This window comes from Mercenaria mercenaria, chromosome 6 (assembly GCF_021730395.1).
Source record: "Mercenaria mercenaria strain notata chromosome 6, MADL_Memer_1, whole genome shotgun sequence".
Lineage (NCBI taxonomy): Eukaryota > Metazoa > Mollusca > Bivalvia > Venerida > Veneridae > Mercenaria > Mercenaria mercenaria.
This window is the reverse complement of record NC_069366.1, coordinates 77798978-77813853: the sequence shown is the minus strand read 5'-3', so window position 1 is coordinate 77813853 and position 14876 is coordinate 77798978. Positions and strand designations below refer to the sequence as shown.

The window sequence follows — 14876 nt, the reverse complement described above, 5'->3', positions numbered from 1 at the left end:
CGCTTGGTTACGTAAGGTGTCAGACAGCCGGTTAGCTCAGTCGGTATGACACTCGCCCTGTAAGCGAGGGATCCAGGGTTCGAGCTCCGGACTGACTGCACATTTTCTCACCCTTTTACATTCGACGCTATTTTGATGGCTCAGAATGCTTCTCTTCGAATTAAAATAGATTTGCGAAAACAAAAATAGCAATATCGGAAATCCATAATATTCAGTAGACAAATGTGAATGGGTCATTTTCAGATCTTCGTTTAGAAGATCAAATACTTTAGTCAGATTGGAAAAGAAATATACTAACCCACTGGCGCTAGACAAGAAAGAAAATGCCTCTGTACATGTTATACCCTACCCCTAGGTATTCTATAAGAACCATGGTTATGAACGGGAAAATATACTAACCCGTTTCAATCGTAAATTTCTCAACTTAAACGCGCAGTTCGGTGAATGGGTACCTAGTATATTGAACAAGCGATAATTTATCTTCCATCGTGCACCAGTCACATTGTCTCAATATCCCATATTGCTGAGATTATCAAATTATTTTATGCTTTCGTCAACGTTACAGAAAAAACTTGCTTGACCTTCCCTAATGAACATCCGGTCTAGAGGTCACGGCAGTGTGCACATGTTTGTCGAAATGTAAACAAACAAAAACAGAATTTAAAAAATCACATTTTTACAATAAAACTCGAAATGATGAATGAAATTCATCTTGTATATTATTACATACTCGTTTTTATTCCCCGTTAAGTTACTCTGGTACCGGAAACGTCAATATTTTTCCATACACTGACGCCTGAATTTCATATCGGGTGTGTGACGTAATTCAGTGCGTGTTGCTGCACTATTTTTTTTTTCTATTTAGCTCAGTATTGTCAATCCTATTCAGGCTATTGAACAAAATTATGATATTTACATTATATTTATACATGTAGATGCGTATGTAATAAAAAGGTTATTATCTTTGCATCGGGAAATATGCACTCGTTCTTCAGCGGAAGAATATTGCGCTCCTAAAGTCGCTGAAGAACTCGTGCATATTTCCCGATACAAAGCTTATAACCTATAATTATCTTTAATTTGAAATCGTACATTGGTCTGCATCTATTCTGTTTATTTTATTCATTTTGCACATTTATGCTGCATTTTCACATTTTAGCGAACACGTGTAGTAAAATGACGATTGACATACATTTTCACATTAGCCAATCAGAATGGTTTTGTAATCTAGAACGGAAATTCACCAGGGAAGTTCAAGCAAGTTTTTTGTGTAACGTTGAAAAAAACTATTAACTACGCGTTGCTTTTCTAGGATAAGATGTATTGAAGAAATGTGACCGGTACACAATGGAAGATAAATTACCACGTTTTTGATATCTATAGTACACATTTACCGAACTGTGTGTTTTAGGTATGAAATGCGCGACTGAAACGGGTTAGTATATTTTCCCGTTCATGACCATGGTTCTTATAGAATACCTAGGGGTAGGGTATAACATGTACAGAGGCATTTTCTTTCTGGTCTAGCGCCAGTGTACTAACGCATTTCAATCTAAACGCGCAGATCGGTAAATGGGTGATATGCATCAGTGAACATGTGGTAATTTATCGTCTATCGTGCACCGGGTACGTTGTCTCAATGTTCATCACAGAGACATCCATTCGTCACTGGAATGAGCTTCCCTTTTGAACCTCCGGTCTAGACGACACGGTTGTGTGCGCATGTTAGATGAAATATAAACGAACAAAAACAGAACGTATAGACATAGTAGTAGAGATCAATCAATTACCCAAATAATACCTTTACACGTGTATGACGAAAATTAAAAGGCAGAATGCAGTAACTGTATGGTAAAAAACTTAGTCAATAAGTCAAAAATCATCAATAACATGCTTGAAAATGATCAAATGAAGACTTAATTTAAGTATTATATTCGGTCTTAGATTATATACATAAGCAATCAACGTTAATCTTTTAATTGTTTTTCATTATCTGAAATTTTAGGTACTATCTCTAGAACGTAAAATATTCAGAGATATACAATACAACTCGAACTGATGAATGAAAATCATCTTAGAAATGATTTTGAATTTGAAACCATACAGTTGTACACATTTGTATTGTTCACACACACACACACACACACACGCACACATTCTAGTAAACACGTGTAGTAAAACGACAACTGACACATTTCCATACCAGCCAATTAGGATAATTTGGTCAACTTTACCGGAACTACATTAGGGAAATTCATCTAATTTTTATTCTGTAACGTTGATGAAAGTATAAACTACATGGAAAAGAAATATGAAGGCAATGAGTTCGGTGCACGACAGGAGATAAATTACCTCTTGTCTAATAAACACAGTACCGATTTACCAGACTGCGCGTTTAGGTGAGAAATATGCAATTTAAATGGGTAATATATTCCCGTTCATTACCATGATTCTTATAGTATACATAGGGGTAGTGTAAAGCATGTACAATGGCTTTTTCTTTTTTGTCTCGTGCCAGTGAGTCTACTTTGTTACGTTGTTACAGTCCGGCTCACGTTTCAGCTAGGGTTTAAAGGTAATGACCCGTAATAGTGTACCTCCTTTTCAAGAGTACTCAATTCCTACTATAAATCTACTTTGTCTATATTTTCTCAGTAGGGCGTAGGTTCAATCCCCACTAGGACCAAATATATTTTTCTTCACGTTTCTTTTTTTCTAGTAACTTAAACTGTTTTTGCAAGATAATATTGTTGATTTCATGTACAAAAAGCGATATTGTTTTCATTTGATAAGTCATTTCTTGCTGTTTTTCTAATATAGAAGGGTACAGGGTTAGACATCTTTGAAAATACTGAGTTGAATGCGATAAAAGTTACTTATCTTGACTTTACTCACGAGTGTTTGCATACTATGGAAGAAATGTAGGTAAATTTTACTTTTGTCCGAGGAAAGAGCAAAAATCCAGTTAAATCCTTTTATTTGAGGCTCCCCAGAAAAAAAATGTTATCGACAGTTTAATTTTGTGTTTTATAATTGTTAACCAATACATTGAGGTTTCTTTTATCAAAATTATTGGTATAATGAGTTATCTGCGATCGTTTTGTACAGAGATTATCACTCCAATTTGTTTCTATTTGAGCTTGAGGAAAATATAAATTTTTACTAATTTCTGAACAAACGACAAGGTAAAATTTGTTTAAAAGCTGCAACACAGTGCGAAACGATGTCAGCTTTAAGACGATGTCAAATTAATGCATTTTTTAAAAACATTACTATTACGGATCCACTACCTTAACCCTGTTTTTCAGCAGTATTTCACTTATATTACGGTAGGCAGTTAACCTAACCAGTTTCCTGGATTCTGTACTAGTGTAAGTCTTTTCTCCGCAAGTAACTACTAAATTCATCACATGAATAAGAGGTGGAGGACGAACGATACAAAACACAATGACTTTTTATCAAACCGTCACAGAGTACGTAAGCCTCGCCAAGGTATTGAACGTACGACTCTGTGCTTCTTCTTCTCAGCTAAGCGGGTACGCTCTTTTAAATATCCTTTGTGCAGTACATTTATTGGTCACCAAAAAGTATGGATATCGCCATAACTAAAAGAGATCTACCAGGTTATTTGTTATTATGAGATTGCTTCATTGAGTTTTCTTTATATTTTTTATATCGATTTGCGTCTCAAAATGTACAATCACACTTGCCAATTGTGAGCGATCACGCAACTTCAAGCGATAAGGGTAACTTTATCACAGAGGAGACATAAAAATCAATAATCGCTGTACAAATTATATCTTACATTTGATGTCAATATAAAACACACAAAAAGATATATTTAAAGTATCTAATCACTCTTTGCGCTCTATCCGGAATAACCTTGAAAGCAGAGGAAATGTGGTAATTATACGTCATTGTCATAGTGTATAACAGAGCTCATTCTCTTCTGAGATTGCTGAATTCTATGAACGAAGTAGAATATGGTCCTGACTCCATCAAACTCGAGGTGTGAATTGATAGATCGGAAGAAGGAATTGTTGACAGTGCCACATTGCAAACGGCTAAAAAAAATTCATTTAAACATGGTGAATATGAAGTATTACCCCACCGACATCATGTAGGTATTTATGGACAATGGTTTACAACATGGAAACCCGATGTGAACAGTTCAGAAATTGCTGTTATACTTGAAGACGACTTAACAGTTTCGAAATATTTCTGGAGATATCTAAAAATAGTTCACCGGAAGTATGATAAAAATGTGGACATCAATGGCTACTCTTTGCAAGGTTATACAGTAACATTCAGTGAGAAAAATCATCACACAATCCTGGCCGGACCGAAAGACAGTTTTGTTTTCCTTTTCCCAGTCGTTGGAGCATGGGGATTTTCACCTAGCACCAAGAACTGGATTAAATCATTGAGATACATGTTTCAATCTTTAATATGATATCATATACAGGTATATCGCTCTATGCTGTATAAATGTAAGGTGCTTCAAGCCTTTTTCAGCTGAATATTGCAGTATGAGATATCCCACACTGCTAAGGCAATCGCAATAGATTCTTATTTCATTTGATGACATGCACATTCAATGGGCTTGAATTTATGCTTATAGTAACTACCATTACGCGTACAAACAGACGGTAGAAGCAGTACATAAAGAAAAACTCTGACCATTATTTTCCTTCCTGGTCGTGAAAACGGACGACATTCATAATTCTTAGGTCTATATCAGAACTGTTATTACTAAAACATGATACTGCTGTATCGTAACAATACATCTTCGTGCATTACATCCATATTTTGCATCACGAGTAACTCGATTTTCGTCTAAAATCAAGATATTCCTGACTGATTTACATTGAACAGGCAACTTCCGATCGGATATGATAAATGCTTATTTCTATTATACAAAACCGTTTCAATCACCCGAACTGGTCAGAAACTAAAGAGAAGAACTGTGATGTTTGCTTCGGGGTTTCTAAAGCCTTCCACTATCCTAACTTAACCAGAATAAGACGTTTTGTGGAGTCAACGGATCCGCAGACACGTTTTACGGAACTATATTTGCATTCTACGGACCTTTGTCTTCTTTCAAAGATTTCTACGCGGGAATCTATAAATTCAGGCCCGAACTGTTTATTACTAGCTTCCAATCCGTTAAATACGGAAAATAAATAAAGATAAAAACTAAAGACACAGGACCCTGAAATCCGCTACCATACATAGACATATTTCATTAGCAACATTATATTAATGCGAGACGCTATGTCAAAGCTGTAGTCTCCATAGAGTGGTAATCGTGAGATAACACGGTGTACATGTTCATTTAATGAATGAAACCTATCGAACAGTAACCGGAAGTTCGAATGTGCAGGAAATACTGGTGTGATTGTTGAATTTCTCCGGTAAAGACAGTAATATTCACTTTAAGTTAGCTTTTGGTAAGTTTAGTCGCAGAGTTGTTAACATCTACGTGCACAGTCTGAAAAACAAAGATATAAAGGATAATTTTCTGTTATTTTAGCCGAAAAAATTATCCCAGGTAACTCCCTTCAAACTTAATTGTAAGATTAGGTGACTAACTCATTTTATCTCCTGAAAAATATGCACTTGTTACAAAGCATGCATAATTACTACAGACTGATTTGAGCACAGCCTGTAATATTTGTCAGTCTTCAATGGTTTGAAAAGAACATTATTTAAAGATCAAATTAAGAAATATCCTGGAGGAAATTGTGACTTTTTCTATAAAAAACATGTTCAACAAACAAAAGTTATTTTAAATCAGTAACTACGAACAGACTTTCATAAGGTGAACTGTGCTGATAAAGGTACTGATGGAAAGAGAAAAATCTTTTCTTCCTAAGTAATATTATGTGAGTCAAAGTGTGCAACAAATATCTAGAAATATGAGGAAATTAAATAAAACAATTTGAAAACTGTTACATGAATGACTGGCTTTAACACAGATAAGTTACTTTTCCATTGCATTGAAGCAACGATAGACAAATTAGCGGTGTTCATTCAACAAGGTTTTACCTTGAGTAAAGAATAAAAATACGTAATACGTAAGTAAGTAAAATAGGAATTGACCATTCGAAAGTTTGTTCTATCCAGCTTTTTCGAAACTTTCGCGAAAGCGGATTATGCAGTCAGGTTATTTCTTCTCTGACAAAAAAAACCCAAGCCGAACAGAAATTACAATTACCTGTATGATTTAAAACAAATACTGTAATAAATTGTTACTGAGGGTTTGGGCAGAAGTTTCATGCAAATTGGTAATTGACTCGTATTGATGTACTCACACATGAGCACATTACATAAAACAAATGCCTTAAAATGTGATACATACATGTACATGCAAGTAAATTAAATGAGATCACTATCAGTCCTACAAAGTAAAGCTGTATACCTAAACAAAAAAATCGTCCAATTATACATAGCGATAGTACTTTTTGTTGAAAGTGTAATTTCTACCATTAATGCAGTACAAACTCTGTAGATAACTAAGTGATGAATAAATATTTGTGCACGTACAGGATTTTATCTCAAGAATGATTGTAAGTTAGAAAAGGGAACATTACTTTCAATGGTAAATACACACTGATATGACTGGGTTTTAACCTGGATACGTTTACAATGTCATATCCTACAGGAATATCGTGTTAAAAATAAGAACAAGCTTTCGAGGGGGCGTTCAAAATGTGGTGGTTTATAACAGATTCAGGTATTTGTAATGACTCTTAGACAGAACACCATGCAGTCAGGCTACCGTTTAGATAATCGGACTTGTTTAAGCCCTAATTATCGTTGGTTTAGAGCAAATGATCAGCACTTAATAGGCATTTGAATAGCCTGAAAGGTTTTTCTCCTGTGACTGCAAAATATAGGGTCTGTCTATTTTGAGACTGTCGCTTTCAATTGACGTCAGAGAGACGCGTACGTACGGCACAGCAGCCGGGGAGGGACTGTAAATACTTACTTCTTATTTCTTATTATTGCTGAGAACAGTCAAATTTCCCACGTCGATTAGTCAGCACAAAATATCCAGGTCGTCGATTTATCATCATATTACCAAACATATCATTTATCCAAACAGGAAACTGTTTCTATTTTGGAGTATTTATTCCGGTAAGATGAATTTTAAAACCTTGAAAGATATGTGTGTTTTTCCGACATGAATATTCCGTCTTGTTTTTTGTTTCGTTACGGTTTTGCGTCACAAGAGGTATTTAATTTACGCGTTATGCGACTATGTGTGGTACCAATAATTCAAGTTGAAATGCACCGTTATGTGTGAAGTCATACAGAAGTGTTAATGTGTTGTTTTGGGATCTGCTAGTATGTTAGAACTGTATCAGTATATTAATAGTCATAGCCTTGCAAAATGAGATTAATACATATAAACACTCTACAGATTTCTCTTTAACTTATGACTACCTACATTTGCAATACTTTTGGAACACTCCTCATGCACTCCTCATGCACTGGCATAATGGGACAATACCACTTGCACGGCGGAATTCAAATTTGCAAGGTAAATTATGTTTTATAGAATTTTCATTCTGATCTGAAATTTTCGTTGATTTTATCAGATGTTTGATTTTCTTGAAATACGGTAATTTTATGTTCTGACTGCTAATTTAAAACAAACTAGTTCTTATGAAAAGTTTAGAGACAATTGCACTGGAGAAAGGCGTTAGAGTAATAGAACAATACTTAATATAATACTTAGATTTACTGTACACAAAATTATTTTATCAGCGCTATTTTAGGCATTCTTTTCAATTACTGTTGACTATGTAAACGACTAATCCAAACTACTTGTACTCGTATGTCAAACAGATTTGGTTTATCTAGGGGTTTTACATTGTGTCTGCATATAAATGAAAACGTTTATATAATAGCTTAACGATAAAACCTCAATTTATATGTACATGAAGATTAAACATGGCTCAAAATTAGTAGAGTTTTTTTTTATTATTTGAGAAGAATTTGAAATAATCCTGTTCATTAGCAAGTAGTAAATCTGGCTTGTTCTGTCTGCTGCTTCAAACTTAAAAAAGGACAATTTCATTCTTATTCCTGTAATTTCATTTCTTAAGTCAAATAAGACATGCTGAGAGTCCTTATGCCTAAGTGAAACCAAAATGTACGAATTAAAGATTTGTATCCTTATCTTTTATCATTAGATACCATATATAACTTTAAAAATGCTCTTTTTTAATGTTTGATCTTTTTAAAACCAGTACCGGTATTATAATGAAATAATGGTAAAAACACTAAATGAATCGACGCTAAAAAGAACAGATGTTGTCCCGACCCAGAATAAGTCACATGGGATATGCATTTTGAAATTCATGATGTGACTTATAGAAGATTTAGTAAGAATAAACTTGAAAATAACACATTACACTTTTTACACACAATGTATTTTTATTTGCTAGTAGTATTTGTTCCATTTTGTGTACATTTAACTTTAATAAAGTAACGTTATCAATGAAAAGTATGGAATTGTAAAATAAATGCAGACTTAGTTTGAATGAGAACCTGTTTTCTTCCGTAAGCTAAAACAATACATTTATTTGAACGTTTGACAGTCAGTATTATATTACCTCATTTCAATAAGCAGGTTTGTAAACAAAAGAAATGCATTTTTCCACTTTTCATAAAGAGAAGGTATCAAAAGTTTTAAAATCTGAATCATGTTACTATGATATGTCATTTTATATTTATTTCCTTTCACCAGTCAGTTGAATGATGCCTTCTTACAAGTTCGTGTATTTCGACCTTCGGGCAAGGGGTGAACTAACTAGATATGTATTTCATGCTGCCAGTAAAGAATTCGAAGATTCAAGATTCTCGTTTGAAGAGTGGAATTCATTGAAGCCAAGTAAGTTTAAATATTCCATATAAATTCCGTTACTGATGTGGGTTTGAAACCTAGCTTGGTGGGTAGAATTCTTCATGTGCGAAAGCCGTCCAGATGGCTTACGGAAGGTCTGTGGTTTTACCCAGGGGCCTGCCTGTGATGAAATGGTCTTCATCCGCCATCACAAACAGGGAAAAGTGCTATATGTCCTCCATGGTGTCCGTGGGACGTTATACCCAACAAATTAACTAGAAATGCAGTTTGCCATACATGTTGGAAGAAATGGATACTATTCCTATGCTGCATTGTCTGCTCGTAATAGATCCAGTCAATTTGTAAAGTTGATACTCGTACAAAAAGTCAATTTGAGAAGTAAACTGCCTGACTACTTAAGACAAGTGACTGCTTAAACAGGTGGCTGGTTAAGGCAGGTTCAACTGTAAACATTTATCCAGTAAGTCTGGCCACCGACGAGAATTTCTTATTTTCTTATTGTTTTCTACCCTAACCAAGACTTTTCCTAGTCAAGATTATATTGGAGAAGTGAATGGATATAATTTAAAACATAATTTTATGTTTTAACACCTTTGTGCGTGAGCTCACGTTGTAATTCACGTAATACAAAACTTACTGTCCCCACTTACAACAATTAGATGTTTTTACATGTTGAAATCGATTAAAAACCCATGAACAACAATTTAATTTCCTGACTTTAATTGAATCAAAGAAACGCTGGTTAATTTATTAATCGTTCAGCGGTGCAATGACTTAAACGGATATTATATCTTCTTTTCAGATCATTATATGATATCCGAATAAAGCTAATCCGAATATGAGCTGCATGAGTGGTAGGAACAGAAAAATACTACTTCCACACCCATAGTTATTTTGCATATTTTAAAAATAAATGCATATTTAAAAAATAAATATCTCTTCCTGAATCCAATGTTCCAAATGCATAGATGGGACATGTTTTAGAGTCTTTAGTGCATTTCAGGAGGTGAAAAGGGTCAGGTAAAGAAGCATTCTACATTAAAAAATGTTTGTATATTTCAGCGATGCCATTTGGTCAAGCCCCGGTACTTCTTGTGGATGGTAAAACACTCGCACAAAGTGGCGCTATTGCCAGATTCTTAGCACGAGAATTTGGTAGGCATATATATTGCAAAACAACATATCATGTTGCAGTGCATCATTTTGTATTCACATTTGGTATTCTTTCATTAGTATGTGCCTTGAAAAATAAAACAAAAACAAATCAGACGAACGGGATTGGTTTCAGACGTTGCATTTATAATTTAATTTTAATTTAGTAACAATATTTTTGCTAAGACAGTATTTTATAACATATATATCACAGGAAAGTATACTAAATAGAATATGTGTTTGGCCTTATATATAAAGATGATTTAATAGATGTCGACAGTATCTTCTCTGGTCTAATATTTTTCCATCTTTAAAACTCCCAGGCCTTGTTCCTGCAGGCGACTGTCCTGTTGCATTAATTAAGCAATATGGCTATATTCTACACAGATAATGAATTGACTACATGATCCGAAAGTACCAGAAACTATAGCAACACCGAGTCAAAGATATATTTCATATATAAGTGTTGTTGTTGCTATAGGACTGGCTGGAAAGAATAGTTGGGAGCAAGGTATGGTAGATCAATACATGGAGCTTGCAACGGAAATGATGGACGAAATTGTCAAATGGTACTTTGAAAAGGATGAAGAAAAGAAGGTATTATTCAGCTATTACTTTCTACAGTTGAACAAATGTTAAAAGTACATCTATATATCTGTATATCTGAAGAAAAAACATAGTAATTTCAATTTCCAAATAACTTTTAAGAAATAAATACAACATACACATTTTCGTTTTTCAGAAGGAACGCTTGAAAAATCTAAATGAAGCTGTTTATCCAAAATACTTAGGACTGTTCCAAAATGCTCTTGAACAGAATGGAGGCAATTACTTCGTAGGAACTGAAGTAAGTCTCTAAGTTTTATTTAAAATAGTGATGGAAAATAGGATAGGGGGTGTAACGTGACTGGGTGGAGGATCGAGGTAGGGGAGGGTTCAACATTGCATTTTGATAAATATTCATGGAAAGTTTAAGATTTAAAAAATGAAAAAAATGAAAAAAAATAGGGCGGGAGGGGGAGGGGAAGGGGGTGTGACAAGGGCGGTGGGTGTGACTGGGTGTGGGCACACAATTTCACATGTTGATAATAAATGTTCATGGGAAAAAATGAAAAAAGTTTCTTGAAATTCTTACTATTGGCTAGTTTGTTATGTACAAATATGTGGATTATAAACAATAAAAGGTTAATGACTCTGAAGTTACAAAAACGATCCTGACAAAATTGTGTGTGCGCTACCACATTATGGTGATCTAAATTCAATTTAAGTGTCATAGTTCTAGGTCAGATATGTCACAAGTTATGAAGCAGAAATTGCCATATTTTAGTACTCTATATAGTTAACACTAGAAACTACTAAGGACAATCTGACTGAAACTGTAAAGACACTTGATAAATCAATTTTACGAGTTTTCTGATGTGATTGTCCGAATTCTAAATTGCCACCTGCTTATACAATCAATAAATAAAGAGTAATCAATTAAACAAGAGAGGATGCTATATGATTCTTGTGTCAAAACTTACAACACAAAACTATTTGTTTACAGAAATGAGGTGATGAAAATCGTATTGAGTCAAATTTTTGCTCAGTTTAGGTGATCCTTAAGTACTTTTGCTGAGTATATAATATTTAACCATATCAATTAAAAAGTGTAAATTCCTGTAAGGTAAGAAAAGAAAGTTATGGGATAACGCATGGACATTTATTTATTGTTGTATGTTTTTTCTTCTTCAGCTGACAGCTGCAGATCTCGCAGTCTTGGACATTTTTGACACTCCGATGTATTATACCCCAAATTTCATGGACTCGTTTCCGAAGTTGAAAGCACACAGAGAACGCATAGCATCCCTGGAAAACCTTGCAAACTATATTAAAAAAAGAAATGTTACGGATCTTTGAATGTGTCATAATTTGTTGTTTTTACATTCGGAAAAATGAGCTAGAAACAAATTTTATAAGACATGTCCATTAGTCCATGTATTGTGCAGGTTCTTGACTTTTATGTGTGCATTACATCATGACACTTTGATATATTTTATAACAAATAAATTTTGATTCTTATTCTTTATCAGCACATTTAGTTGTGAACGTATTCGAATATGTTCAACACTGTAAAATAAGAACTTTATACATCTAGCAAATGGAATTAACTTCACTTTTCTAGGGAAAAATGTTGAAGCTACTTGTAAGCAGTGCGAATTGAACAATGTCATTTACAAAATATTGTATATATCTTGCACGGAGAAAAGAATGTTGAAGAAGGTTCAAACATAAAATCATTTGAGCCGTGCCATGAGAAACCAACATAGTGGGTTTGCGACCAGCATGGATCCAGACCAGCCTGCGCATCCGCGCAGTCTGGTCAGGATCCTTGCTGTTCGCTTTCAAAGCCTATTGCAATTAAAGAAACTGTTAGCGAACAGCATGGATCCTGACCAGACTGCGCGGATGCGCAGGCTGGTCTGGATCCATGCTGGTCGCAAACCCACTATGTTGGTTTTCTCATGGCACGGCTCATTTGTAAAAGCTCATGTAGGTTCCACGACTTCGAAAGCGTCTTTAATAAATTAAATGTAACTAAAAACATTTTGACCCTGGAAAGAATAATACATACCAAAAGCCAATTTTTTTGCAAAGAAAAGATTAGATTAACCTATGTTTGTGCAACTTGAACGTGAGCGTGTCGCTGCATGTTAAAGAATACTCAAACACATATATGTTGTTTTTACCAAAGGAGGGAGTGCTATAAATGCTTGTTTACGAAAACAAAAGACGATGTGGTGCTACATATTACGGTGGTCTATCAACAGTTAGTGAGTCCATTAAAATAAATGCTCTCGAAGTCTTGAAAATGCTTTAGATTTAAATGCTGGTTTATAATGTGGTCCTCGCTGTCTATAATGAATCTTCTTACAGATTTGTTACTTTGTCTACATGTACACATCCATGTATATGCCGCTATGTGTTTGTATGTGGCTGGAACTTGGCTCTTACTATTGTAAAATTAGTATTACTGAATCAAAATGACGAGTATAAGCCTTTGAAACAACATACATACCAGCGAGTCGTTGAATATGATTGATAGTTTAATAAATAATATGTTTCTATATCGCAGTCTAGCTGGCTGCCGACAATATTTTATCTTTTATTTACTGTCTTAGTAAAATCCGTGTCAACTAAGCCCTGATAAGAAAGGGACATAATTTAATAAATATTTGAATAGTCTGGATGAAAAATATACGGCCTGTAAACAAAAGTGTGCTTTCCGTGTCGAATTGTCAGCCGGTCGTTCATTATTCAAATACAGAACTGAAGCCGGTAACTTGCTAGATATTGGAGTATTCATTCAACTGAACTTTAAAAATCAAGGCAAAAGCTGTTGAACATGGATACACAACTCATTGAAAGAAAGTGTGTGTAGTTTATGAATACAAGCATGGTGAATAACCTGATTATTTGAATGATATCTTTCAAGAAATAGTTCTATATACTTATACATATCAATTAAGAAATAATGACTAGTATGCTATGGTTGGTCGACGCCCCTTGGATGGCGAATTTTAGTCCTACAGAATAGTTCAATATGTGCAATAAATACCTTTTATCTATAATTTATAGGTATAATTTACCTGTACGAGTTGCCCCCCTTGCCAAATCGAGCGTCGGTAATCTCCTTCAAATATTCATCGGAAATTTCCGTGTGACGTCACAAGCAGTACCCGGATATTCTTTGCCATTAGTCACCCTGTTTACATTGCTCGATAACTACACAAATAACTATGAATTATTACAAAGAAATGACATTTTTCGTGATGCCGGGTGCACAGTGTGTAGGTGGGTGCACGAATAAATCAATCATACGTAAAACTCAAACACTTTCATCGTTCAAACACAAACTTAAAAAATTGTTCAAACCGACAGAAGTGCCATCATATTTTCTTCGAATACATCATACGAGAATAAAAAACCGTTTTAGCAATCTAAATGTAGACTTTTATTACAATTACTTACGCGATAATTATACATGTAACTGCGGATAGCCATAAGAAAACGCTGACCATTACTTTTTCAAGTGTTCATTGTACTCGGACCAGAGGCGTATCTTATTTACAAGCGCCCGTGTACATAGAGAATAATAGGTTAGTGCCGTATGTGAGAAAGTTTATCTGGCGAGGTGGAGGAGGTTATCGGGTGAGCCGAAGGCGAACCTGATAACGTCCGGAGGCGAGCCAGATAAACTTTCTCGATCTTAGGCACTAACCTATTATTCTATTTATCTTGTCATTACCACAGGCCCCATCTAACGGTATCCTTATGTTATAGCATTTATATATTAAGAAAAAAGAAAAGGTAGGACACTTCCGAATACCCATATTCTCTTATTCATTATATATGATCGATTTCAATAGAATAAAATTTAAGCGTTAGTTGGAAATATTAATTTTAACAAATATACCACAAAAAAATGTTCAAATAAGTCCTTTTATAGGTATAAAATCGATGTTTTACATTTTGCAAAAGGAAAGGCGCGAAATTTACGTCATCGCTGCTTAGTGATAACCGACCGCGGTTTTGACAACGTCCGCGTATAGTCAGGGAGAACGTTCCTTAGATGATGTCGCAGTTGTTCCGTGTGGTGAACAAAATGGCCGGGAAGCTGATTTTAATGTTACATGCCACAAAATATGTGCAATTTATAATATTATCGTGTTTACAAATGGAAAGGAAATATAATGTAAATATAAGAAATGAAACTATTTTTTTCAGCGCGATTCATGGATTTGCCGATCCTATTCTGTCGTTCATTTGGCATGAACACCGAAAAAAAATCATTCCATTTCTTAAATGA

The 14876-nt window shown here is 34.6% G+C and overlaps 1 protein-coding gene across 2 annotated transcripts; it reads left to right on the top strand.

Annotated features, from left to right (window-relative positions):
* The first annotated feature begins 7495 nt into the window (after positions 1 to 7495).
* LOC128557866 (glutathione S-transferase 1-like) lies at positions 7496 to 12088 on the top strand. Of its 2 annotated transcripts, XM_053546390.1 has the most exons (6): positions 7496 to 7546; positions 8759 to 8902; positions 9938 to 10030; positions 10509 to 10624; positions 10770 to 10874; positions 11762 to 12088. In XM_053546390.1, exons 2-6 carry the CDS (start codon positions 8767 to 8769, stop codon positions 11924 to 11926), a joined length of 615 nt encoding a protein of 204 aa, XP_053402365.1. In that variant the 5' UTR covers positions 7496 to 7546; positions 8759 to 8766; the 3' UTR covers positions 11927 to 12088. The 2 variants fall into 2 exon arrangements, with proteins under 2 accessions (XP_053402365.1, XP_053402366.1); XM_053546391.1 differs by lacking the exon at positions 10770 to 10874.
* The last annotated feature ends 2788 nt before the right edge of the window (positions 12089 to 14876 follow it).